The sequence below is a fragment of the Cygnus atratus genome, chromosome 4, assembly GCF_013377495.2.
Source record: "Cygnus atratus isolate AKBS03 ecotype Queensland, Australia chromosome 4, CAtr_DNAZoo_HiC_assembly, whole genome shotgun sequence".
NCBI classification, from domain to species: Eukaryota; Metazoa; Chordata; class Aves; order Anseriformes; family Anatidae; genus Cygnus; species Cygnus atratus.
In genome coordinates this window covers 18,435,099-18,461,994 of record NC_066365.1, presented here as the reverse complement: position 1 = coordinate 18,461,994, position 26,896 = coordinate 18,435,099, and the positions used below count along the sequence as shown (strand labels likewise).

Sequence of the window (26,896 nt, the reverse complement as noted above, 5' to 3'; positions counted from 1 at the left end):
CGCTAAAGAACTTTTTCTACCTCATGGCATGGTTTATATCAAAAACATCTTCTTTTCTCTTAAGAGATATTTTACTTTCCCAAAAAGTCTCTAGAGCTTCCCTATTACAAACACTGAGCAATCTGTCAGCAGATTTTATTAAGCATTCATATACTAGCAATTAAATCAGATAATAGCAATTAAAATTTAATATATTAAACTCAAGCTTATATAACGAAAAATAAAAATGCTTTTAATAAGTTTTAAAAACACGAAGTTACACTGTGCATTTTAAATGTTAATTTTTATGAGTTTTAGGCACAGAATCTAATGGAAATATACAGAAGGGACATGAAAGGCAAAACCCTTCATATCAATGCATTATTTGCCAATGCATGATAATATAAAAAGATATGCTTTCTGCACCACTGTGATTTCTTACTTCAGCCAATGATAACAAGATATGTAAATTCTAAGGCCATTTCAGAATGTTTTCCCAATATGTGGAGATAATTTAGAAAATAATCCTTACCTGGTTCTTTCAAAGTTTGAGCATCTCCTACTAATTCTTCATCTTGGGCTCTATCTCCATCCAGTAACTCGTCAGACAAACTGTTGGTTTGGGCCTCTGATGCTATTTTCTTCATTAAATCTGCCTTTGTAACGGGTAAAGCAACACTCAGAATTCTAGATAATTCTTACTGTTGTCTTGATGATAATCAAGACATTTAAAGCATGCACTTCTAAATAACAACAAAAACCAGCAAAGTACCTCTGAATAGACTGCAAGTTTAAGGGGCAAGTCTTCAACTTTCACAAAGTCATCCTCATCAGATTTTTGACTTATATTTCCAGAACCAGCTTCCTGTTAATAAAAATAGTGACACTTAGTGCCACTGTTTTATTTTCACTCCAAAACTAGAATTTTTAACATTTTAAGCAGTACATCAAAAAGAAATGCCCACATCAGATTTGCAGATGACAACTAAACGAGACTGGAAACAAGAAATAACACTGAAATAAATAAAAAAACTAATTTTTCTTAGATGTATCCCAACTGAATTATACGTACATATTCATTCACTAATACAGGTGACTCTGTATCAGGACTGCCAGCCATGGAGCTTTCAGAACTTCCAGCAGATGACTTGTTTACTACACATGCTGTATCTAGCTTTTGAGTCTCATTTCCTGGTAACGATGAGCTTGTTTCTTCTGTTTTCACACTGGCTGTTATAAATGATTCTGGGGTGTTGACTGTTGAAGGTGGTGTGTTCTCCATGACATTGAGGTAATGAGGCAAAAGTGTAGCTGCATCTTGTTCACCTAAAACCATAAAACTTCATTTTAACTAGGTAGAAATGGTAAAAGATTGAGTGTATAAAAGACACAATTATCTTTTTTTCCTTAAACAAATTATGATTTAAAGCTACAAATAAGCAATGAAAGTGAATTAGTCCCTCAGACCCACACAACTTACTGAAATAAAACATGAGTTATTTGTTCTTAAAGAGTGCCATACACTACAGTATCAGCAATAATCATAGGACAGTAGCTGATTTAAAAACTTCTGACTTGATAAAGCATTTTTTATTTTTTAAAACCAGCTCCAGAACTGTAAGGCCTACTGTTAAATACACAATCTAGGTATAAGGAGATTCAGAACAATAAATCCCCTAACATTTTGACACATTCTTGTGTTGATGCTGAATCTATTCAAATTCTGCTTTTAGTCTAAGAAAAAAGACAAAACCCAGAACCAGTATTTGCAACAAAAGAACACAGGAAAAGCAGGAGATCACAGCTAGAAATAACATCCATACCAGTTGGCTGTGTTTTGACACAGAAAACAATTACTCAGTTCTTAATCAGTTACAACCCAGCATAAATCTTTAAAATATAAAATTATTTCAATTGCTAGTAAATGACAGTAGCAGGAAAAAAACACGTACTAGACAAATCCAAACATCAGAATCATGTAATAGACACACTATACAGCTACAATTGTCAGTGGCTGCAGCAATTACTTGAAATTCATTTAAATGTTAAACATGAAAAACTGTAACGCACCTACCTGTGTAAGATTATTTCAAGCTTCCTCTTTAAAAGATTTGCTGCATTTATATCAACACAGATGTATTAAGTCAAATGACATGGTATCATGAGAAAAAACAGCCCAATAAACTCTTGCAAGTTTGATCATCTTCCTCTTAATTACATATATCACAGACACTGCCCCAGATAATTCTCACAGTATGCAATTCATATAGAATTGTTAATCTCTCGATTCATACTGGTCTTACCTTTCACATTAGCAGATTCTTGTTTGGATGACATAGTATCGCTGCCTTTTGTTTTATTCAGTTCTTGGTTTGGAGTCTATTGGAGAAGGTAAAAATGAATTAGAACAAGTTCTACCAACCAGTTTTGTAGCTTATTGCATAATTCACTCTTCCTTGGTAATTAAAAACACATTGTACACTTGTTCAGTGTTTTTGTCTTACCTAGCATGAAATAAAAATATTAAGTTCTACTCTTGGAAATAGAATTCAATCAGTTGGTCAACCACACTTTAAGAAACTATTAATACTGATACATGTGTTTTATCTGAACTTTTTTTTTTTTTATTCTTTTGCTATAGTAGTTCCCGAATAAACCTTCTGGTTGCACTGGAAAGACCTACTGTTTTACTGTTTTAGCTTTTAAGGCACAAAATGCTCTATAAATTGCCTAAATGTTAATAGCTTTGAGTAAACCAGAGTTTCAAGAGACTCAAAACTCCATTTTGTTAATTCTTTGCATGTCAGTAAATAAGTCTCCAGAACCAGGTCACACACAACCAGGTGTTTTTAAGGAAGCTAACAATGAAATGGCAATAACAGCCAATAACATTTCACCATTGTTCTGGAAAAAATACTACATACCTTGTAAAAAGGAAAGACAAATCAAAGACATGTTAAAATACAAATGTCAATGTCTTCTGCAAATGAATGCCCAATAATTATCTTGATGTCAGCAAGCACAGAAGAACAAGTTAACAATGTAAAACTTTTTTTTTGATAGTTTACCTTTCCTATTGCTTACGTTTTATCGCTCCAACAGCAGACTTAAACACGTGTGTGTGTGTGTCCATCCATTCTGGGATCAACTATTCCAGTAATAAATTTAGGCAGACAATGAGTAGTAAGCTTTCTTTTTTTATGTAGGTTTCATTGGTTTCATTTCATCTCTTGCATTGTTTCTCTACCTTTGTCAGTATGAAGTGTGCTACAATATATTTTTCTGAAAAGTTACGCACTGACTTAGCTTTCTTGTGTTGTGTTTACAACTTAGGTGATACCTGTTCATTTTCAGTTGCTGTTTCACTGCTCGCTTGTAGTGATGTCTGCACATCAACAGGTCCTTCCTCAAATTCTATTTCTTCATCTTCATTCTCATCTTCTCCACTGCCATAATTAGTCAGGGCTTGGGTTTCTGCTTTTGATAAGCCTAAACGTAAATCAACATAAAACCGCCTTCATATTGGATTTACATATTAATATAGCTTGCTGTATTTTCTCAGTAAGAACTCTTACTGATGCATCTGAAAGAGTAAGATGGCTGCAAAATCCAAATCCCTTGAGGGGATTTACCGCAGTCATCACTTACAACTCTAAGGTCAAAACATTCCTTTAAATTACAATCCAGTGATGACATACTTTCCAATATTCGTATGCTCCACATGAGCCATATTATCAAAAAATACTACTGTGTTGGTGTGAAATATTTCACTTATTAAACAAATTGGTGTTCAGAATGTAAGTAGGGGAAACCAAGACATGAGTTGTTGGTGTTTGATGAACAGGACAGAAGTGATTAAAAAATATGCAAGATTATTAAAAATATGAAAAATAAGCATATTCAAAAATCATCATTTAACTGAAAAGTTGCATAGAATTTTAGCAGCTTTCACATTATTCAGCTCAAAGCCTGAGAAACTTCAAGTTTGAAACAGGATAGGCAACTTAGCAAGCTATGAATATGATTCCAACATGTGCTTCTACAAGATGCAGTAATTACAAAAAGCAAAAGTTCCTCTTATTGGATTGTTTAACCCTTGACAAGGTATTAGTAAATACCATACTGGAAAACTTTCACTGGGAAAGACCTGACTAGAAAACCTTTGAAGGAAGGTGTTACAAAGCAGCACTTCATGAAATTTCTGTTGTAAAATTAGCTGGTCAAGACCACGGTGAAAGCACTGACTAACGAGCTATAAAAAGCACTTACTTATAGCCACTGGGGCACTTTCACTTTCTTCATCTTCCTCTTGGTCAGAAGCATCAGACTTAATGCTTTCGGGAACTTCATTACCATCATACATTTCTGAGCCCTGTGCTTGTTTCACTGTTTCAGTCTCATCCTTGTCCTAGGAAAACAAAGAATATTGTGTGATTTCATGTTTGTTTATCTACAGATTAAGTTCTGGTTCCTGCAAAGAATCACCTTTTCCCCCCACCTCAAAATCAAACACCTGCAGGCTACAAGCTAATTTTTAAGTAGGACATAAGGCCTTGAAATGAATTCTGCAAAGGTATTTCAGAAACAGAGCATCAGAACCTACTAAGATAGGTCATACACCATTCAGACATAGCCATAAAGGACACCATAACTGATTATTTCATTATCTGAAAAAGTGACTTTCTAGCTTTAAGCATTTTTCCTTGAGTCAGGTACTTCGTTAACATGAGGAGGTGAGAAACGCTTGCATTGTTACTGTCTAGTGGTTTCTTTTCACTCCTAAATGACTTCTAGTAGATATTAGGAATATTCCCTAATGCTTCTTTTAATTTCTTTGACAAGAGCTACTCAACAGTTCCTCTGCTAAATGATTTGCTACATACCTTCAGTGAGAAATTTCTGCTCAGTCTATATGAACTCAAGATAAAGCCCTGAGTTTGACTCCAAATCTAATCTTGCAGGACTCTCCTACATGAAAGCAATCGAAACAAGCAATATATAGATTCCCACTTTTACTTCCTAAGCAGTATGACAGAAGCTCTAAACCCTATAAGAAAGCACTGACTCTAGGCCTATACATATGCATATGACATCTAGGAAAGCATTCAACACCATTTTAGTGCGTCACATATATCTTATTCTTGGTTGGAAAAACCCAAACATTCCAACAAAAACCCAAAATTTTAAAAATTCCTCCTCTACCCTAGCACAATGATTTTTAGTGGTTTTCCAAACAAACTTAAAGGAAAAAAAAAAAGGAAGATTATTTAGCTCCTAACGTTTAGTAACTCAGAGAGCACACAAAGCAACTCCAAAGATCTGAACTATGTGCCCCATTGCAGAACATCTGTCTTCTCTTTAGGATGAAAAATAATTAATTGAATAACAAAAAAGAAAATGCCCATTACTAAAAATAGCTGAGCACCATCTCTATTTACTGCCCTCGTTACTTCATTTTTCAAGGAATGACTGCATTCTCAGTGCTTTGAGCCCCAGATCAAATCTGGTAATAAGATAACTTTGGATTTTTTTTTTCCTCAAACATAGAAAATGAATATTAAAATGAAAAGAAAGTTCCTACCCTAAAGCAAATAAAGCACCACAAACTACTCCATTTCAGTCATGTAACATTCAACATGAACTTGGTTCTTTTTAGACTCTACATAAACGTTCACCAGTAAATAAAAAAAGTATCTTTAATGCTGTCTGTTGATCTGACCGCACTTGTTGAAAGATAACAAGATACTGTTTTGTAAGAAATGCAGTGTTTACACTGACAATGGCTTTGCAGTAGTAAATGGAATAAAAACTAGAACGACTAAGGAACCAATATCCAAGTTATGTTACTGAAGGCATATGATAACAGAGACTTACTGATGAAGACATTTTTTTTGTACTTATTTTCCAGACTGGCAACTCAAATTATAAAAGGGAAGTTATAATTTACTTTGATAAAGTAAATCACTGGAAATAACATAGGAAAAAAAAAAAGCAAGATGTTTAATAAATTTATAAACACTAAGAAATGGGCAGCTTACAGCTACTGGATTTATATAATAGCAAACAGTAAGCCTAAGTCATCTGTGAAATTATCTGATGAATAAAGACAGTTCAGAAGCATAAACATACTTTGTCCTCATCGATATCTTCAGCAGATGAACAAACATCCACCTGGAGACCTTTTTTTGCCTAGAAGAAACACAAACTGTCTTCAATTCTACACTGAAATAACTTTGAAATACTGAACCAATCTAAGGCTTCAGGGAAGGCTGCCTGAAATGCAGTCTTCCCAAGAACTGCTATCTGGCTAACTGGGGTAAGCCATGGGGAATTCTATACTTTGAGATGCTTGCACAGATGTCTTCACAATTTTAGAGTTGCAAAATATTGCGAGAAGTATGCTAGACCTTTTTCTTTTAAAAAGCATGTGTACACAAGCTATTTCTCTAGACTGTTGTTGAATCTTACTTAACCTATAGAATTAGGTATGCCACCTCTAATCAAGAAAAAGAGCTGTGTTTTTCAGCACGGAATCTAAAACCGGTTAGTTTACTTGACTCAAGACAGTCACAAAATAGAGTAAAATCAGTTGTGCCTGTATCAGGATCCTGGATCTGAAAGCTGTGAGAAGACTATATAGAGGTATTTGTGTGATCTGTACAAAATATCCAGGACCTACCAGTTCTGGCTCACCTCAGGCCCCACTGAATCTGAACTTATGTCTCAGCAACAATGCAGACACTGACTTTAACCCAAATTCACTGACTTCCAGGAGATGAGAAGAAATGACAGATCTAAGTTGGCTCCATGCATTCTTATGGCATGGTATAAACCAATCCTTTACGTAAGAGGATCCAAGGACCCACTTCAGATAACACAGGAAATCTCTCTCAATTCAGATCATCTCTTAAACTGTGGAGCCGCTTATAAAGAAGCCAATTTCACACTAGCTATCGTACTGGCACATCTAAGTTGAGCTTTACTGAAATTAAGTTGATGCTATGGCTAAAACCAGGAGTTCATAGTTGAGGACAGATTCACAGTATCTTCTGTTGTCATTTTAAAGTATGAATGACCTCATGGATTTTTTTTTTTTTTTGGTGTTTGTATTTCTAAAAGAAAGCTGAAAGGACTACACAAGAAGAAACACTGAGGTAGATACACAATTAAGTTAAGAGTTATATGAACAAGACCTGTTTTAACGTTTCTTTTGTAACCAGCTTGCATAACTAAAAAAGTTATGTTTGTAAAAACTGCAGGACTGCAATAGGAAAAAGTCACAAGACATCTTTAATACTGTAAAGGGTGACAAAAGCAACTAAAAACTGCATTGTTAGAGCAGAATATGTAGTACATTCTCACATATTTCCAAAGATATATATACATATATATATATAATTTTTTTTTACCCTAATTCCAGGAAGCCATACATTGTACATATGCCAACAAGCCAACTGTTTGATGAATACCTAGCTACAATAGTGTTATAAAAAGATGGTGCCTGACTATGCTACTGCAAGGAAAGCTGTAGGAATAGCTGAAGACATGATGAACCAGGACACCTGTATGTCAAAATACTTAATTTGACTACTTGATGGCTCCAGATATTAATACTATTTCATCACTCAACTATTCTGCCTGATGTACTCATATAGCCATTAAAATACATTTCCCATTTATAAAGTCTACACAACTAGACATCTGTAGCAGAGAATCAATAAATTATGACCACACAGAAAAACCACACCACAACCACCACCCATATATACAACATATGAAACTCAGTTAATCTAACAAGTTTAGGAAATACAGACATCTATGAAACTTAGAAAAGCTAAATTAAAAAAAATAAATAAAACTAACCTCTTTAGCATAAGACTGTATCTCTTCAGTTGTTTCTATTTTTCTTTTACACCTCTGCTTTACAGAAATACTGTTGCTGTCCAAGTCTTGCATGAGTTTAAAGAAGGCTAATTCATTAAATAACACCTCAGAAATCTCCACAAGAAGATCTTCCCCACAATCTTTTAGTTTTCTACCAGCAAATTTTGCCAGTGAATCCTATGAAGAGAAATAATACTTCAGTTTTTGAAACAAACTTTCAAACTTCAAAGACTAAGTACCTGCCATATTCTTAACTCTAAAAATTAGTTAAGTATTAAAAATAAAATTACAAACTCTTATAAACAGGTTTAGTGTTTTAAACAGCTTTTATGTAGAATCTCTATTACCGTAAAACAGAACTTATCAAATTACTGATTCAATCTTCATGCTTGTAGAAAAAAAAACCAGTAATTACTGATTTTCAGAAAATCACAAGGGCTATCACCAGAGTTGTAAAATACTGCTTTAGGGAATCTGGTTTTAACTGTTGCTGATTATCCAAATTGCAATATAGTATTGCAAAACAATATTGAAAAGCTACTAACCTGAAGTATACTACCAAGTTGCTTATGAAAGAACTTCACGAATTCTTTACTTTCATCATTCTGTTGTGTAAGAGTCAAGACCATACGTCTTACTGATGTCAGCAATTGAGAAGAGCATACTTCATCCATGTGTTCCTAAATATGACAGGATGAGCTTAGTTACCACTAAAAAAAGTCAGTCCTCACCTCAAATATTGAAATTAATTTATTAAAAAAATGCACTCGAGGAATCGTACTGCAGGAATAGATTGCTTAGGTTCTAGCTCCCCTCACAAACCAAACGAACACAATTATAGCAGCTACCATACTTCATTAATGACTGATCCACCATGACACACAAACTATCTCACTTATATGTCCAATACATACTAACGTACTGGATGTATGTGTCATCTTTTAACATTTGTACAATTGTATTAGTTACTGTGTTACATGTGTATGAAAGTGTACGCTAAGATACCTACTGCTGTAAGCTTCTTCAAAATTGCAAACCAAACAGAAGCCCTCATGCACTGAGGTGGTGGCATGTCAATCATACAGAGTTTTTAAAATTGCAACTAATATCAACTAAGCACCTTATTACACAAACCTAAGCTTACATACCAGGCATATTATAAAAGGGAAGTTGAACTCAACAGAGATGACTTATGCATCTTACAACGTAACATTCTCTGCTCCTTAACCTTGCAAAGAATGAACTGTAATTATTTTTCCTTCTTTAAAGAATTACATTTCTCTTCTGTACAGATAGAAGTTCACAAGTTCTCAAGAACTTTAAAGATAGTTGTAAGCATGAAGAATTAATGTTAATCAACAACAGCTATTTTTCAAAAAATATCTCAAGTTACATCGTATGTAGCAGTTTGGTTAGAATTTTCAGTTTTTCTGAGCAAATACTTCAGAAATACATTTCCAAACATTTCTATATGACTGAGTCAGCTCCAAACAAAGAAATCCCTGTTCTTGAAACCAAAGTCCACCAACCTTATGCAATCTAGAAACTTTACTGTTTCTTTTTCCCATTAAAAGTTCCACAGAATCTTTCAGTGGAGCATTTAATCCTTACTTCATTCTCAGCAATATCTGCAACTTAGTACATATTGTCAGCTGTTGCTAAGATGTGAGTTACCCATTTTAAATAAAGTGGAAATTTGAAAGATATCTGATGGTAAACATATCTTAATAACAACTTAAAGTTATTTACAAACTCATTACAAACTAAATCCATTATTTTGGATCTACTCTTCAAGTACTAAAACACATTCACACATGTTCAACAAAGTGCAAGCAAAGAAGTTTGCTTTAGAATGGTAAAAAAAAGTATTACATTTGAAATCTACTTTTATTATCTTAAACACGGAAAGGCTATCACTTTTTCTATTAATTCAATATAAACAATATTCTTCTATGCAAGTGTAGAGCTTGTCATCTTATTCTCCTAATTCTTCAGACGTTTCTGAAAAGAATTCTTACCTTCAGAAAAGGAATGACCTCTTTCATAATGGCTTTAATCTGCCGGTCAAGCTGCTGAGTATCTATGCGAGGACATGGAACAGCAGAAGCTTCACTTGACTGTGGTGCAGAAAGACACTCACTGGTGCTTGGACCTTGTTAAAATAGAGTGCACGTCTAAGTCATTCAATATTACTATTTGAGAAATATCATTTTCAAAGATATACATTTTCTTCTTTTAAAGTAAATCAAGAATTTGCTTAAGTACATTAAGATTCTATGAAGCTTTGCTAAGTTTTCAATATAAACGAAGAGGAAAGCAAGTCAGCCAATTAAATTATTCTTGATATTTAGAATAATTATTTTCTAAAACTAAGCAAAATATGTACATATGTGCATACCTTCTAATTTAGCAGCAGTAGCACCCTGAAAATTACTAGAGCAGCCCTCAGAGTCAAGGGTACTTTCAGCTTCAATTTTCATACGCTCATATTCCCTCATCCTAGCCAAAGCTTGATCTAAGTGAATCACTGTGTTGCCTATATTTAGAATAAAAACACCTTTTAATCTAAATAAAGTTTTCAACGGATAGACAAGTAAACAGATATAAATTAGTTCAAAGCCATAGGTTTTAAAGTTTACACATAATTGCAGTTGTTATGGTTTTTTTACATACACTTTGATCAACTCAAAGTGTTTCAGAAGTGGCTAATTGCTCAAAGCTTTGTAATAAAAAACATGTAGTACATACTATATCAAAAAGAAGTGCACTACATAAGAGTGCACGATTGCACGCATTTTTGGAGAGCACGTGAAGGAATAATATTTGCGATGTTGTAAATCACATCATTCTTACCCAAGTCATCAGTGGCAAAGGGTTCAAAATGAGAAGATGTAGACATAGTACTCCCATTGTCTGCATCATTTGGTTCACAGTCTTGGCATGCTTCTGTAGGGAAGTTCTTGTCAAAAGTTTCCTAAAAAACATCGATCAGCTGAATACAGAGCAGAACTTCACCATACTCTCACAGATGTGAGAAGGAGTGAGCAATTCTTTTCAGCCACATGCTGTGGTATTAAGGATTGTCACCAGGTTGCCTAACTGGTTTATATCCTGAAAGCAAGATTTTTGCCCCAGTCAGGTAATTCTAGAATTTTTTTTTCTTCTCCAAATAGTTAACTATAAACACATAAGAAGCTAAGCAGAGGCATCAGTAGTTTCTTAAATATAAAAATCCAAAAATTGCTTGAGAACCTTGTGATCAGTACTCACCTGACCTTATTCACAGGAGGGTGGGTATTATCTATTTTTGAGCATCAGTATCACATTTATTCCCTTCATATCCCCTTTATGTTCTGTTCCTCCCTATCATATCACTAATTTCCAATGTAAAGAATCCTTCCATGTTTAATCACTTCTGCATGAAGCTTCTCTTGCATACCTTCATTCAGAATTTTAGAATGTTTATTAATTTTTGACAAATTCAGCCACTGCTGTGATTATTTCAGTACCCAATATGCATGTAAATTGAAAATACAGGAAAAGCTGACAGTAAACTAGCTTCCGAACTTGAAGTTAAAACTTACATCATCTGTAGAAGCAAGGCTTTCACTGGGAGTGAGTTCAGAGTTAGATGCTATCCATGTTGCAGAATTCAGCGATTTTGTACATTTGTCTCTCTCATTGTTCTCAGATAAATGTCTGGTCACTATATCCTGGAAAAAGATAACTCTATACTGTATAAAAAAAGTATTTAGATTTGTTCAATTCATACATAAGATCCAAAATTTTGTGCATACCTGTAAAGCGTATAGAGCCCTTTGCCTTAGGTAATCTGTGTTTAACAGTTGTAGCTCATGGAAAAGTTCAATTAGAAAGTGGGGACGAGACTCATTTTGAGAAATAAGAGTTGCGACTTCAGAATAAATTGTGTCCCGCAAAGCTTCAAACATAGAAAGATCACTACCAGTTTCTGCAGGAGAAAAAAAAACAACTCACTAAGTACTTGACATGCATCCAATTGAAAGAAAACTGCTTGTTACATAAACAAGTTAGACCTCAATCACTGTAGATTCTACTATATAGCTGCTTTCTTAAAGCTTATTCATCTCCTGAAGGCAGCAAAGATTTGAACATGCTGAAATAATTATTTACTCGATCCTTTAGGTACGAAATATAAAACATTCACATGGATCAGGTTTTGTCCTTACTATCGAATATTTTTAGAATGAATTCCTTATTAAACAGAATATTACACACAACACAATGTTGCTTTCAGAACAGGTATTCAACACTGAAAATCAACTTTTAACACATACAAAACAAGACAACTGAAAGTCCCAGGCATATATAAATATTCCCTATTTTTGCAAGAAATAATCAAGAACCTGAAGGAAACTCTAGACTGAATTCAGCCACCCCTCCCCACACAAGCATAAATCCTACATTCCCATACATTACCGAGGCTTACATAAAACCTCCTACCCTTAAGCCCAATTACATATACACAAGAAGACAATGTGATTCCTAGTAGGACTCCTAACCCTTTGAAAATTAAAGGGATTATCCTTATATTGCAACTTCTAAGTTATTACACACACATTTGGACAAGTGTTGAATGGGAAAAAAAAGTATTTTGAAAAAACTCAGCTGAGTTTAACAGATGCATATTTGTTAGTATTCAAGTTAATGAAGTTATCAGTTATACAGCTATTGTTACTGCAAATAGTTTACCAGAATTTTTAAGCATAGAGGCAAGCTTTTTCAACCTGCAATAAACCTTCAGAAATTGCTTCCTTTCGTCATAACTAAAATATAATAGCAGCTTTTACATACACCAAAAATGCCCACTGAAACTAGTTTTTGTTGTAGAGTCTACCTGCATATTTTCCACTCATAATTATGACTGACCAAGAACGTGATCAACATTATCCACAACCACAATTTAAAGTAGTGCATGTTGTTACATATCATGCAAACTACAAGTTCTCTTGCCTCGTTTATAAAGAAGGTGCTGCAACACCTAGTTCTGAACATCTGCTAAACAGTCTGAGCTGTAGGATCAAAGCTAAGAGGAGGAAAAAAAAGTAAGAGGACATTGTTGAAGCTAAGCAGTGAATGCATTACCTGGCACTTCAATGCATGCATTTCTGTTAGACTGCTGCAGAATTCTCCTAGCATGTGCTGTAGGAAAGTGGGGATAGACAGTGATAAACACAAAAATGCGCACCAGAAATAAAGACAGGGTCTATACAAAACAGCAGGAGGAAAACTGCTTAGTCATCCAAATCACGTCAAAGCTGCTTATTGTGAAAATCTAACTGGTAAGAGTTTATTATATTAATAAACAGCTCTCAGTGTGGACACAGCTACATTGACAAAGCTGCACATCGTGCTACAATGACTAAAGTATCTGCATCTTTCAAACAAAACAAGGTATTGGCAGAACCTAAAAAGACAAAAGAGAATATTTTTATGATATAGACACAAGAAAAGCAGTGCAGATGGCAAAAATGTAAGGGATTATGCGATGTTATAAGATTTAATTTGAATGATATTTGATAGAGCTCCTTTAAGCATGGACAGAAAGAAAACATGCATGCAGTACAGGATGTAATTAAAATGCTAAACAAAGTTGCATCTGTTGTGCAATTATCACTTTCCATAGAAATACCAGGAAATTAGTGATGTTTTTGGTTGACTAGGTTTTTGTTTTACATTAAAATAAATTAGAAACAAGCTGTAATCAAGTACCTAATCTACAGAGAACACCCAACAGTAGTCAATACCCATCTGTTAAATGCTTTTGTTTACAGAATCTTTAGAAATTAAAAAGCAAATTCCACACGCTAAAGTATATTATTGTCTTGTCACAATACTTTTAAATAATACACTAGCAACTAAGGAGACCCTTTACACAAAGTTTACATGACCATAATTATTGAAATTCAGAAAACAATACCTGAAGACATTTCTGTAGATCTACTGTATTTAATTATTTTTTCTAATTGTTCCCGATTCCTTTTGCTGAACACCTTTGCATGAACAACCTCTTCAGAGTGTTTGTTTTTATTGCTTTTGCAGGGTTCACACACACTAGAAGCGCTTGCACTTTCATAACCTTGTGGGAGGGAATGGAAAGGGAATTTAAAAAAAGCTTAGTGTTTTATCACTGTTGTAAATATGTTCAAGGACTATCTCAAAGATGCAAAACACCAATGTTGTTTCAGGTTTTCTTCTGTTCACTGAAGTGATACAGCAGCACTAAATCCTCGATGACTGCAGCAGTACTATGCATGATAGTACTGTCCCTCCCAATCACTACATTCAGCTAATTCTGCATTTCACTGAAGTACCTCTTTCATCAAGTCACGCAATTTGAACGTGAAGACCTAATGAAGAGGAAGATTCTCCAGGCCACTTATTCCATATCTTCATATATCTGTATCCACTATGCATTCAAATCATGGTTCCCAATAATTTATGCTTTTCATTTACCGAAATACTCAGAAAGCCTCGTGTAGTTATGTAAAATAAATTCTTATTTCAGTAAGATTTATTTCAAGAACTTATTACAGAAACCATTTATGGAGAGTCAATTCTCTGCAACGTAGAGTTTATGTACACCATGGCAAACACAACATGGATCAAGATTACTTTACAACCTACCAGTATTTTTAATTCTGCCTTTCAGCTGAGAACTCTTCCTCTTATTCTTCGATTTGGGTGTTTTATCTTTTGATGCCAAGCTTGCTTGCGCTGATGCTTTTCTGGATTTAAATGTTTTTGTCACAGTAGTTGGGTCTACTGGATCAGGCATGCTACTAAAACTTTCCAAAGACTCTTCCTCAAAGTCTCTTCTCCTGCTCATATCAGACTGATTTTTATGACCAGAAGCAACGTTTTGTACTGAAACTGGAAAACCTGCTTTCAGGTGAGATTGATCATCTTTTTTCATTTCCTGGCTATCATTAAGCCAAGTCGATCTTTTCTCCATTTCCTCTTCGGGTTGTCTATGACTCCTTCCATCAAGGAGAAGGAAACAGCACAACATATTACAACAATCTCTCAGACATTCTCAGCATGTATTACCAAGCAAATACATAACTTGCATTATGGAGGAAGCTATCTGCCCTAGCTACTTAGTCATCAATTGAACGCTATTTAAAAAAAAAAGTAGCAAGAACCCTTCCAAACTGAAAACCAACATCTGAAGAAATTCACATTTCTCACTGATTTCAACCCGAATATAGTTAATGCACTTTATGTTGTATTCAAGTAGTATTATAGGACAAAACAGTCTTAAAACAACATTCACTACTATAGCATAAAAACAAAATCACTGAATTTACTCATTTCCCCTTGTTATTTCAACTGCTCATGTTCAAGACAGAGAAGTCTTCCTCCTCTTATAAAATGCATCCAAAAGCTATTCCAATGCTAAAGTCAAGCTTAAAATATTCATGAAGTGATACATTAACTAATATACAGGAAAAAAACCAACGCAACTGAAAAAATGCACATAAAAAACCTTGAAACTGCAAAATTAAAGCTCATCGTGTAAATCACTTTTTTTCATTAAATGTAAGTTCCCTGAAAGAATGATGAATTTCCTCAAGTCCTGTGAGGCTGGGATGGGGAGTGATGAGACCACTTAAAGGAAAGTTGCACCACTGCAATCAATACCTTTGTTTTTCTGCTCCATTAGAGGGACTACTTTCAAAAGGTTTGGGGAACGCCATATACTCAGTTTTCCCAGAAGCATTATGATCTACAGGATGTTGCTGCTGCTCACTGCTGTGTGGGGAACCATTGTGTGCACAATCTCCAAATCCAGATGGAAACACTGGACTGTAGTTAATACCTACAAAGTAAACAAGAATGTTAGAAGGTACTACATCATTTGTCTGTGCAAATCTGAGACATTTTGCGGCACCATCAAATTTTGGAACAACAACAAAAAAAAAATTGGGTAGTGAGCACTGGCACAGGCTGCCCAGAGAAGCTGTGGATGCCCCATCCCTGGAGGTGCTCAAGGCCACCATGGATGGGGCCCTGCGCAACCTGGTCTGGTGGGAGGTGTCCCTGCCCATGGCAGGGGGGTGGGACTGGGTGGGCTTTAAGGTCCCTTCCTACCCAAACCATTCTATGAAAAATGTGGTGGAAAAGCAAAAAATTCTCTCACCCTGAAAATGTTGTAATAATGAGGCTTTATCTTAAGTGCAGGTTCCAAATGTCACTAGATACTACACATCCCACTACAATCCCATCAATGTACAGATAAAGGTATTTTAAGAATACTCACACCTACAAGCGAAGGTAAAAATTACAAGTTCCAAAAAACAACCCACACCAGAGTTCTGAGAATGAAGACTATCAGTTCTTCAATGACCAAACTGACATGAAAATTCCAACAGTAGAAGTATTCACAGGGTCAAAGACGACATAATACTTATTTCAACTTCAGAATCTTCAAAGCAGTAGCAAATTGAACGTAACTACTCTTCTGTGCAGACTTTGTATTATTTAAAATATTCTAAAACGGAAAATAGACCTGAGACTCTGGAAGCTACCAACTATATTTATGCTCATTTTCTAAAAAAGCTAAAATGCATTATTGTTTAAGACAACTTAGGATTTGCTTTTTTAAAAGAACAGTAAAATACCTATTTTCCAATTTCAAATTCAGTGGTAAAAGATTTGGTGATGAGATTAGGAACACTGTATCCAAGTCAACACTATACATCTGATGCAAACAACAGTGAGTAACATGTTGTTATTTATAGGTATTTCAAACCATAACAAGTACTGAAATGCCAAAAAGTGAGAAACTTCTGCTCATTCAAGTACCGTTTAAGAACTTAAAGCTACAGAGTTCCAGCAAGTTCACATTAAGATTTCAATTAAATGAGGGAACAGAAATTTTTAAAATTCACTTTTTCACACTTGCAGTAATACTCACCTGGAGCAAAGGAAGAAAAATTGGTAAATCCTGGTATATTAAACAGGTTCACAGGCTGTGGAGGAAAGCTGAATGGACAGAAAACAGGAGACGGAGGTGGTGGTGCGCTACTGCCTCTCTCCTTTCTTGAAGGCTTCTCTTGACACTGTTGTTGTTCTTGCTGGCGCATAAGATCATTTAACATTTGTTTCAACCTTGAAAACAAGAAAAAATAGGCACTTGGGGAAAAAAATCTCAAAGCTTAAACAGCACAAGAAAATAATTTGATAGAAATAAATCAGTAGGATACTTGTATTATGGAATGATGACACCATACTAAAAACGCAACCTTGCTTACACAGCTCAACTATAATAATATGAAGAGCTCTTGAACTGAAATTCCTTGACCCAACAGTAACTCTAGCATTAGACAAAAGAACCACTAAGAATGGCTTTGACGGTCAGTCTAAAAGAAAATTCAATTATACTGAGTAATCTCAGAGTCTTATTATTTCACCTGCCCCATATAACCATCACTAGTTAAGATGCGTAAACTACGTTTTCAGTATGTATGTGAAGTGCTTCTCCATTTGGCTAGTCAAAAAATAACTTACTTAATCCTGAGTGACAGGCACAACTTAAAATCAACCGCTCTGTACTAGTGGTCAAGTCCACAGAAGTTAAACATCCTTGCAAGAATGACAAGAAATTCACTCAACAAAAAATAAGTAGGAAAATTAAATAGAAACAACGGAAGATGCAAAAATACTTGAAGCAACTGTCATTAAAATATTACACAAACGAAACAGTAAATACATGTCACTTATCAAGTACAAAGCAAGGATAAAGATCTTGATGTTTTCTGCCATGAAGTGACATACCTATCATTTTTAAAAACATGATCATTTTTCAAAAAGTAAAAGTAGCATGTCCAAGTCAAGTGTAAGTTAGTATAAATTCTGACTGACAACCCCAAGGAAAGACAAAGTTTTCCCACCATCTTTCTATAGCCATTAAAATCCCTAATCCTGCTGGGTAGTCTAGCAAAAACTGAAGCCATAAAAGCAACATTCGAGGAAGCAATTTTATATCAAAAAGCCCGATAAAGCTATTGCAACAGGTTTTTGGTAAAGATGCCAATATTTGCATCTCTTCACTGAAGATTATTCAAAAAAAAAAAAATCTCAAAGCTGATTAGAACACTTGAAAAAAAAAGTATATAATTTCAATAGGTTGCATTGATTCAGATGCTCAATAGTCTCTTATTTAACCATTATCTCTAATCTATTATTCATGTATCTATATTCTCTGTTACTGAAGTATTTCAAATTACACAGTCAAATACTAATACAGACAAACCTCTGAACATTATTCTGCTGCCAAGTCAGCTGAGTATAACACTGGTTTAACTGATGCATGATAAGATGTACTTGTGAAGATGCAGTATTATTGGGCATCATACTGTAAGGGCCTGTAATCAAAGTCTGTAGAAGACAGGAGAGCGCCTGTGGAAATAAAATACACGACAGGGACAGAGTTACCAAAACCAGAAGTTATTGCTGGAAAGAATTCATAAAAAAATAGAGTAAGAACAATGAATTAACTCTTCATGCCTACCTGCTGGTCCTGCATCAAGGTCTGACAAATGCTGACACTAAATTCAAGTTGTTTCTTCAACTGATTGATCTGTTCTTGCCATCGTTCTTTTTCTTCCACATAGGAAATTTCAGACATCCACCGAAGGTTCTCCTGACGTCGCATACTGACGTTTTGCTGCTGCCTGGTGTTAGACAATGGACGGTAATTCCCATCTGCTGAAAGAGGACGGACATTTTTCCACCTATGGGAGGGATGGGGCAGAAAGGAAGAATGAGTACAGAAGCTGACATTTCAGATCTTTCCCTTTAATGACACTTGAGTTATTTGAATTATGTTGCAGTTGTATGTCAACAGCTCACTTGGCACAGGCCGTTTCAGTGTGCCAGCTAACCTTCCACGTGATTTTGTCAACCTAACACTATCCTAAAAAACAAACGAACAAACAAAAAGTAACAGCCACCACTGTCAAAAAAAAAAAGAACTGATAAGGATGTTTCTAGATCTTGTTTTTAGTGCTGTCCAGTATTGATTTACCATAGCTTCTCAGATGAAGATAGAATCTGTGCCTCTGGCATCTTACTGTATTATGTTGATTGCTTCTAAACAGAAGGCCTTATACATTAGTATTCATTAACATTATTTTGTTATCAAAGAGAGGAAACCAATTGAAAGTAAATGTTACTTTTAATGTGGCATTTTCATTACAGCTCACACAGATTATTAATGAAATCAATCAGGTAAGCAAGAGTTAAAAACATTCATGTTAATTAAAAAATAGCTAAGAAATAGTTTTCAGTGCCGCAAATGCCAAAAAATAAACTTTTGCTTTCAAGCACTGTTTTTTAATTCTCTGAATATTTTATTTTGAAAAGACTGAACGATATCACAGCAAAAATTTTGATACAGATTATCTTCCACGATGGCGCTTAGAACAACATGGCAATGTAAGGAACTACAATGCAACACAACCAGAGAACTGAATGGCAGACAACACTTAATATGGGTGAAAACAGAAGACAATCTAGGTTAGTCGTGCACACTGCAACTACAGAGGCTAAGACGAAAGTGCCACTGCAAACAACTCACCAGCAAGTAGAAGGAAATTCCACTTTGTTGCACTAGGGTGCTTTGCATTTAATGCAATGCTTCTTCCACCCCTCCCAAATACACCCAGACAAGCATCAGACCAACAAGTAACGCCACTCACCTATCCTTATTTTCTTTAAGAAAATACACATTTTCTGTTATGTGGTTATTGGGATAAACAGAGAAACTATCATTCGAACTTGATGCATCTTCTTCCTCTTCCTCTGCCTGATCAAGTCCATCAGAGAGATAACCATCTTCATCTCCATCCTCTTCATCTAGTGCACACTGGGTAGAGCCTCCCCAGGTAGCCATTGTCCTACTAAATATTGGGAAAAAGAGGGCTGTTTGTGAAACCGGAGTATTTTCTCAATTTATGAAAAAATATTAAAATCTCTTGCCAATTGCAAGTCTATCAATTAATCAAACTTGAAAAAAAATCATTTAAACATTATCTCACTAGCACAAATGAAGCTGGTATTCTTCCAATATTGTTGAGTAAAATAACTGGAAAATTACTACCACTACAAGTGGTGTAAAGATGAGGAAACACTGAGCATTTGGCATTTTCCACACATTCCTCTCTCCTCTCTTCTGGTGAGCAAGGGAGACTGAATATGCCGGGAAAACCCACAAACCTGGCAAGCTGCCAACTAACAGTCACTTTAGAAATCAAGAAAATAATTTACTGCTCTATTATATCATGCTCTGACAATGCTCAGACAAAAATCAGAAATGCCTCAAGACCGAAACCTCGCTAAACAGAAGCGCCTACTGACTGTTGCAAAGAGTGATTCATGTTCTTACTTTTCTGTCCTGCTTTGCTGTGGAGTATGGTGAGCTTCTGATCCCTCACTTTTAACAGAGGCAGCAACAGTAGATATTGTTTCTGCCAGCTCTCTCTTCCTCTGATGTTCAGCCATTAAAGCTTCAAGTTGCTTTCTTCTCCGTCGCAACTCCTCTCTCAGAATCTCATGTCTCCTCATCTCAGACCATAACTGTTTCCAATAAAAAGGAAGGCATTCAAGTGTAAACAAAACAAAAGAATTGGGACCTTTTTTTTTTTTTTTTTTTTTAACAACATGAGACAAGTTATTCTATAATGCTCATCTGGAAGACAAGTTCTGAAATCCTCTTGAGGAATCAAAGTGCAGCTTTTTAACGACAACAGAACAGGCATTTCCCGTTCAGCCTCATCTAAGCTGTTAAAGTGAAATTTATAAGGAATGCTGATGATGTCAGAGAATGTCTCTTAAAAGAAAAAAAAAGGTATTTTTCAGATAATTGTTTCTGATGTCTAGTCCCACTGGAAACAATATTCTTCACATCTTCCTCCACATCTACAAGTACTACCATAATTTTCAGATCGAAAGACAAAATAATACCCAGATCAGTAATTAAGATGAATTTTGGGGGAAGAGAGGAAAAAGTATGCAAACCATACACTAAATTTCAAATACAGCTATCATTTTCTTCACAGATGACTTGCCTGTCATATGTCCTATCAAATGCTCAAAGTATAAATTTAATATTCATTGAACTTCCCCATTAACATTCAACAACTGCTATCTTTGGGCAAAGATCTTTTGCTAGTTCAGGTCATTATTTACTTCTTTCCACACTTTATTAAAGTGGCTACTACTCTACTCTCCAAACAAAGTACTTGAAAATGGGTCCGAGCTACCTAGAACTTTTTTCCTTTTTAAGCATCCCCTCTTTCTTAAGTCTAAAAATATCAAGTATGAAATACCTCATTGCCAACTGGTACAGATTCATCGAAGTCAAGTAAAGGCTTGCCAGCCATGTTATACTCATTCACGGCTGGAGTTGAGGCTGCTGGTGAAGTTTGCCTATTTGCTGGGCAGTTACCCAGGCCAGCTGACAACTGAAAGAGAAAGCAAAAGACTAACTTTCTAAAAACTTATCCACTGTTAACACCCAAAACACTTCAGGCTTCTTGAAATGGCAGAATTAGTATTCAGTGAGAACCTTGATTTGAAAGCCCCTTAAATACTTATTTAAGGGAAAGCAACAAAAATTCTTTTTATGTAATATAGTATTACATAATGCTGTAGATGCACAGTATTGACCATTTACTGCTCACTTCATAGAAAATTATCTTTAAAGAATATGACAAACAGTACAGCACTGTGCAATTCAGTTGAATACAACTGCAACTACAAGATTTTGATCATGTTTATGAGACATAAAATTGTTTCACAATACCAGAACCTGCAAATGATTAATGACAGGATTGAAAATGCAGTGACTAGCTAGGTACAGCAGATAGACAAATTTCAGCCTAAAAATAACATAGAAGGTTCTTCACTTTTGAAGACCTGAAATTAAGGCTGTGCAACTTTTGAGGACCAACAACAGCAAAACAAGAGCTTGATACAGCAACCACTGAGCAAGAGCCTGCAAAGGAACTAGATAACCAGAGCTCTTTTTTAGTTTTAGAAATCCAACTTCTTATAATATGTAATACGACTGGTACCAACTGTAAGTTTTTTAATCCAATTATTATATTAATCCAATTATTATACTTGGAAAAAAGACAGTTTGAGAAGTACGTTTCACTGCTCAACAGCTTAAGGAAGCAAAGAAATTCTACCTACTTGAAGGTCAGGACAAGCTTTCTGCAACACTTGAATTTTTTCTTGAATTTCTATCAGCTTTCTTCTTTCTTCTTGTAACTGCTTAAGTTCCTGTTGCTGCTGCTGAAGTTTAGCTTCATAGAACTTCTCCCTGTGTAATTAAGTTACACGCATTTTACTTGACAAGACATCACTTAAAGCATGATTCTACTGTCATCAGACAGAGACATACCTTGCTTTTTCATTCAGTCCTACATCCTTTTGCATCTTATTGGTACTAGCTCGGACATTATTTGGTTGTTGCTTTGTCTCTTCCATCTCACCCAAAAACAAGTCACCCATATTAGATGCATTTGCAGCTGGTGCTTGAGGTTCTGGACCATCATCCTGAAAGGGTGTTAGAAAGGTAGTCAGACTATTTTCAAATTGATACACAAAATATAACAAGTTCAGTTTGTCAAACTAAATTATTTTATTCCAAACTAAATAGCCTATACAGTTTTACCTTCAGTTCAAACGATAAACAGAGAGGTTATCATCTTCATGTCATCCTGACTTAAAGATAACTTAAATCATCTGGTTGAGATAATTTAAATGGTAAATTATCTGGTTAAAGATAATTAAAAGTTATAAAGCTCAAACTGTTGAAACCTCCAATATAAATGCAAAATAACTTGTCTCATTCTGGGAGTCTGAGTCACTTGAATTGTATTTATGCCCATGACTGAGTGGACAGAAACACACGAGCATGTCAAGAAACAAAGTGGAAGGAAAAAAGAGGAACAGAAGAAGACTGAACAAGATGAATTAATTACTGTAGCGTTGATATAACATATTATTAACAGCTTCAAATAAAAACAAAACTACTCTCAAAAAAATCAAATATTTTGTATTTTAGAAGCAGCCTTCTGCATGGTTCTCTATTCCACTTTTTTTTTTTTGGCTAGTTTTTGCATTCTGTGCTCTCAAGTGAATCTGAAAATATAGAGCTATAACCACTGCTTCTTTTTTTTTTCCAGCATGCTACAGCCATACAAACCTACAATACTATTACTGATTGCAAAGATGGGAACTTCGTAAACATCAAGGAAAGACTGAATACTTGCCATTATTTTTTTTAAACATTGCTGTATTATCTCTAATTCTGATTTATACCACTATGCAGCTAACATCTTTGTAGGGATCATAAAGAACAAGCCTAATCCAGATGCTGAGAATCTTCTGACAGCAGCATAATCTTGAAATAGCTATATACTATCTACACTGTTGCTATTATACAACATTCTAACTCAGATCAATTTTTAGAGTTCTCACATAAAACTTTCCCCATCTCTCATACAAATCTATGCAGACATTAAATTAGATGGTGCTTAAATGTAAAGTTTCCATAGAGACATTAGATTCAAGAAAAGCTCTTTTTAATACAAATCATGAAAATTAGTAAGACATTTAAATTAAAAGTCAATTCACAGCTGGCCCTTGAGAGTCTTAAAAAAAAATCCCCCCAATCCCACTCAAACATGTTGCAACACTTCAAATGGATCTGAAGATTTTAATCAAAAAGAATTCATTTTTCCCCAAATGAAACACAACATTGCAAAACCTAGGATTCCAGAACTAAAATTGATGAATATTCATTAGAAGCTTAAAAACGTAGATCAATACTCTTTATACATATATATTTTTATATATATATATACACGCACACACACACAAGATGTTGTGGTTTATTTTTTTATAATCCAGAGCTAAAGTTAACTATTAAGGCCATTCTTGCCTTAGTTTAGGGTCCCTAAGGGAAATTACAGATTTGAAATTCAGAAGCATCAACCTCAGACAAATCAGTGTCTCCTTTCCCCAGTCTAATAACGCACATTATAAATAGTAAACTAAGCAAGAGTTTCTCTCCTATTGAAACTCATATTACGTGAAATAATGAATAAAAGTTATATTTTCGTGCATGGATTTATATTCAAAAAAAATACCTGCACCATAGCAGCAAGGTTTTGTAACTGCCTGAGTTTCTGCTTTGCAGCTATGAGCCTATTAATCTTCTGCTCAAACTCAGCATCTGCAGCATCACCCAGGCTGCTTCTGTGACTAGGTATGGAATCTTCACTAGCTCTATCTTCTTCCACTTCATCATCTTCACCTTGTGGTAGGTCAGTCTCTTTGTCATCCTCCCTATTATGGCAGTCTGGAGGTGTGGAGAGGGGAGGAAACAAAACAGTACTAATGACATATTACTGAACTGCTGACTTTTTTTTTAAGCTACTGGACTTCAGAAAAATACCAGCCTACTGTGTGGACTCTAGAACATTTTGCTCAAACACGGTTCTCTCACAAAATGTCACGTGGATATCAAAACTAAACTGAAATTATTAAAAAATAGAACATACCTAGAGTAGAAGACATTTTTAGAGTCCTTATATTAGCAGCAGATCGGTTATTTATTTCACAGTCTGTATTAAGATGTCTTCCATCTCTGTTATTAGTTCCACACTGTACATTTGAGTTGCTATTTATTTCACTCCAGCTACTGATTCCTTGAGGGTTTCTAGGATAAAATGCATTACTTATGTTAGCTTTTTAAGAACTGGTGTTGATGGAATTTTACTTCAGCCATTTTATTAACCCGCTTTTATAAAAATGTGCCTATTTTCACGATCCTTTGTAATAAAAAAAGAAAGTCAACCCCTCCTAAAATTCCCTTCTAAAATTAGTCCTGATGTTCAGAATTTCTCCAACAGATTGTTTTTAACACAATCAGAAGCAGCTACAAATCATCTCCCTACTGCATTTACAACATCAGCTTACAAGAGGATTTCAAGGTGTACATCTTTACCAAAAGCTTTACATGATTCATAGCCAAATTAGTATTTATTTCTGCACAGTGAAGATCCTCAGTGCACACTCAAATGCATCTATACCCTGAAGGCTGTTTCTATTTTTCTAGATCCAGGCCTGTTGATCTTCTAATGGAATTTCATACACATTTGAGCGCTTAAATCTAGAGTGATTACAGATTTTTTAATTCCTTATAATGATTTTCTAAATGTGCAAATTAACCTACATTTGCTGTAGTACAAGATTAGTAATAATCTGTATAAGAAAGCTACTTCAAATTAAAATTTTGGAAAAGTTAATGTAAATATTAATGTAAATAAGTTAACGTAACCACAGAATTAATTGCTTCTGGGTGATGAAAATCTTGTATTGCTTCAGGATAACTGTAACAAGTTACCTACAATGGTTTAGAACAACAAAAATTATGATAACCTAATATTTGTAACAGGCTGTGGATCCCCATGTTCAGAATCACTTTCTGACTCTTCTGTTTCCTCTTCTTCCTTAGTGTTTTCATTCACAGCATCTGTCATCATATCAGATGTTTGTTCATAGTAGTGAACTAACTCACGCAATTCATTCAGCCTCTTACGAACCTCATTTAGCTTCCTGAGGAGAAAAAAAAATGTTTTGTTATATTAACTAAACCAATGAAAAATACATAGACATATTTATAGTTTTTAAAATTTACCGTCATTTTCCTAGCTGTAAGCAATTTCTGCTTAAAGCTGAGCACTCATTTTACTGTCCATGACCATCTAAGTGGTCCATGATACTAAATTAGGTACATTAAAATATGAAATTTTCTTAACACAGAACTTACTATAAACAACCTAGAACTTAACACCCAAAAATCACTGAAGCAGACTATGGAAAAAATATTAAAGAACTTTTACTGAAGCTTTTCTGTTGGATTTAAATTGTCGTCCTCTTCACTCTCATTCTGAGAAGCCAGGGAATCAGGAGGATAGGGAGCAGATGGCAGACTATTTGGTTCACCATTGACAACAGTTACCACTCCTACAGGAGCAGAAGCAGCTGAGGTTGTACTTCGTTGGTCAATACTCCTCTGAGGAGACCCTGAAGCAGGAAAAACTACAGAAAAGACATATGTATCGTAAGAACAATCTGCAAAATGGCACCCACCTACCTGAATTACTTTAAAATGTAACTACAAAAAAATATTATCAACATACAAAGCGACAATTAATACCTCTCTTAAAAGAACAAGATCTTGTGTCTTAAGTTTCATGAAAGGCAATGCCATCAGACAGTAACAGGCAGCTTCTGTAAACAAGACTTAAGCCAGCTCTCTTTAGCTATATCAAACTTCAAAGCAGAAGCTTTCATGCTGTCAGTCTGCCCTAAGACTACTTCTAATGGCTAATTTGGGGATTAATTGCTTTTGTTGAAATTTAATATTTCAACACGATAAAAAGAAAAATTCTAGCTTTTTTTTTTTTTACTCTGTTAAACTCTTGTATCCATATGCTTTAGAACATGGCCTTGAGATCTGATGTTTGCTTTGTCCAGCTACTTTAAATGAATGTATTTGGATATGATTTTAACACATGTAGGAAGAAAGGGTTACAGCAATGTAACCATCAAACCCATCTGCCCTTCTATAGGAGCACGCTTCAAGTGCTTCATTTCTTAATGTTCATCAGACTACACAATAATCATCCCTCAGCCATTTCCCGCTATAGAACAAAGCTTCACCAGGGTAAATGTGAAGGTAGAAGTAGAAAGTTGTAACAGGTAGTAGGCCCACATTAAGGCTTTAAAGATAGGAAAGTCATCTACGAAACAAAACAGAAAAGTCTAGTCCATTCAGACAGCTGAGCTTCTCTGGTATGACCTGTAATCCAAGTCCCTATTGATAAGTGGATGAGAAGTTCCTTTAACAGCGGAAAAAAATCAAACCTGATCTTGCCATAGAGCTCTTAACATCAGAAGTACAGAGTAC

At 35.0% G+C, this 26,896-nt stretch overlaps 1 protein-coding gene across 25 annotated transcripts in view; it reads right to left on the bottom strand.

Annotated features, from left to right (window-relative positions):
• Positions 1 to 26,896, bottom strand: part of PCM1 (pericentriolar material 1) — a 42,288-nt gene that overhangs the window by 1,040 nt on the left and 14,352 nt on the right. For 6 of the 25 annotated variants that reach the window (XM_035541911.2, XM_035541820.2, XM_035541812.2 and 3 more), the window contains 27 exons: positions 25,827 to 26,025; positions 25,363 to 25,539; positions 24,483 to 24,640; positions 24,069 to 24,280; positions 22,316 to 22,470; positions 22,105 to 22,234; positions 21,237 to 21,371; positions 20,294 to 20,484; positions 19,608 to 19,808; positions 18,419 to 18,641; positions 18,161 to 18,306; positions 16,823 to 17,016; positions 15,547 to 15,724; positions 14,530 to 14,882; positions 13,823 to 13,981; positions 11,661 to 11,833; positions 11,448 to 11,576; positions 10,717 to 10,837; positions 9,882 to 10,015; positions 8,409 to 8,543; positions 7,843 to 8,040; positions 4,249 to 4,387; positions 3,320 to 3,468; positions 2,283 to 2,358; positions 1,052 to 1,305; positions 752 to 844; positions 512 to 635 (listed from right to left, as the gene is read on the bottom strand). In XM_035541911.2, coding sequence (XP_035397804.1) covers positions 512 to 635; positions 752 to 844; positions 1,052 to 1,305; positions 2,283 to 2,358; positions 3,320 to 3,468; positions 4,249 to 4,387; positions 7,843 to 8,040; positions 8,409 to 8,543; positions 9,882 to 10,015; positions 10,717 to 10,837; positions 11,448 to 11,576; positions 11,661 to 11,833; positions 13,823 to 13,981; positions 14,530 to 14,882; positions 15,547 to 15,724; positions 16,823 to 17,016; positions 18,161 to 18,306; positions 18,419 to 18,641; positions 19,608 to 19,808; positions 20,294 to 20,484; positions 21,237 to 21,371; positions 22,105 to 22,234; positions 22,316 to 22,470; positions 24,069 to 24,280; positions 24,483 to 24,640; positions 25,363 to 25,539; positions 25,827 to 26,025 — 4,536 coding nt within the window. Of the gene's footprint in view, positions 1 to 511; positions 636 to 751; positions 845 to 1,051; positions 1,306 to 2,282; positions 2,359 to 3,319; positions 3,469 to 4,248; positions 4,388 to 6,108; positions 6,169 to 7,842; positions 8,041 to 8,408; positions 8,544 to 9,881; positions 10,016 to 10,261; positions 10,400 to 10,716; positions 10,838 to 11,447; positions 11,577 to 11,660; positions 11,834 to 12,987; positions 13,045 to 13,822; positions 13,982 to 14,529; positions 14,883 to 15,546; positions 15,725 to 16,822; positions 17,017 to 18,160; positions 18,307 to 18,418; positions 18,642 to 19,607; positions 19,809 to 20,293; positions 20,485 to 21,236; positions 21,372 to 22,104; positions 22,235 to 22,315; positions 22,471 to 24,068; positions 24,281 to 24,482; positions 24,641 to 25,362; positions 25,540 to 25,826; positions 26,026 to 26,896 lie in introns of all 25 variants that reach the window. The other 19 variants (XM_035541801.2, XM_035541738.2, XM_035541794.2 and 16 more) reach the window with 7 other exon arrangements.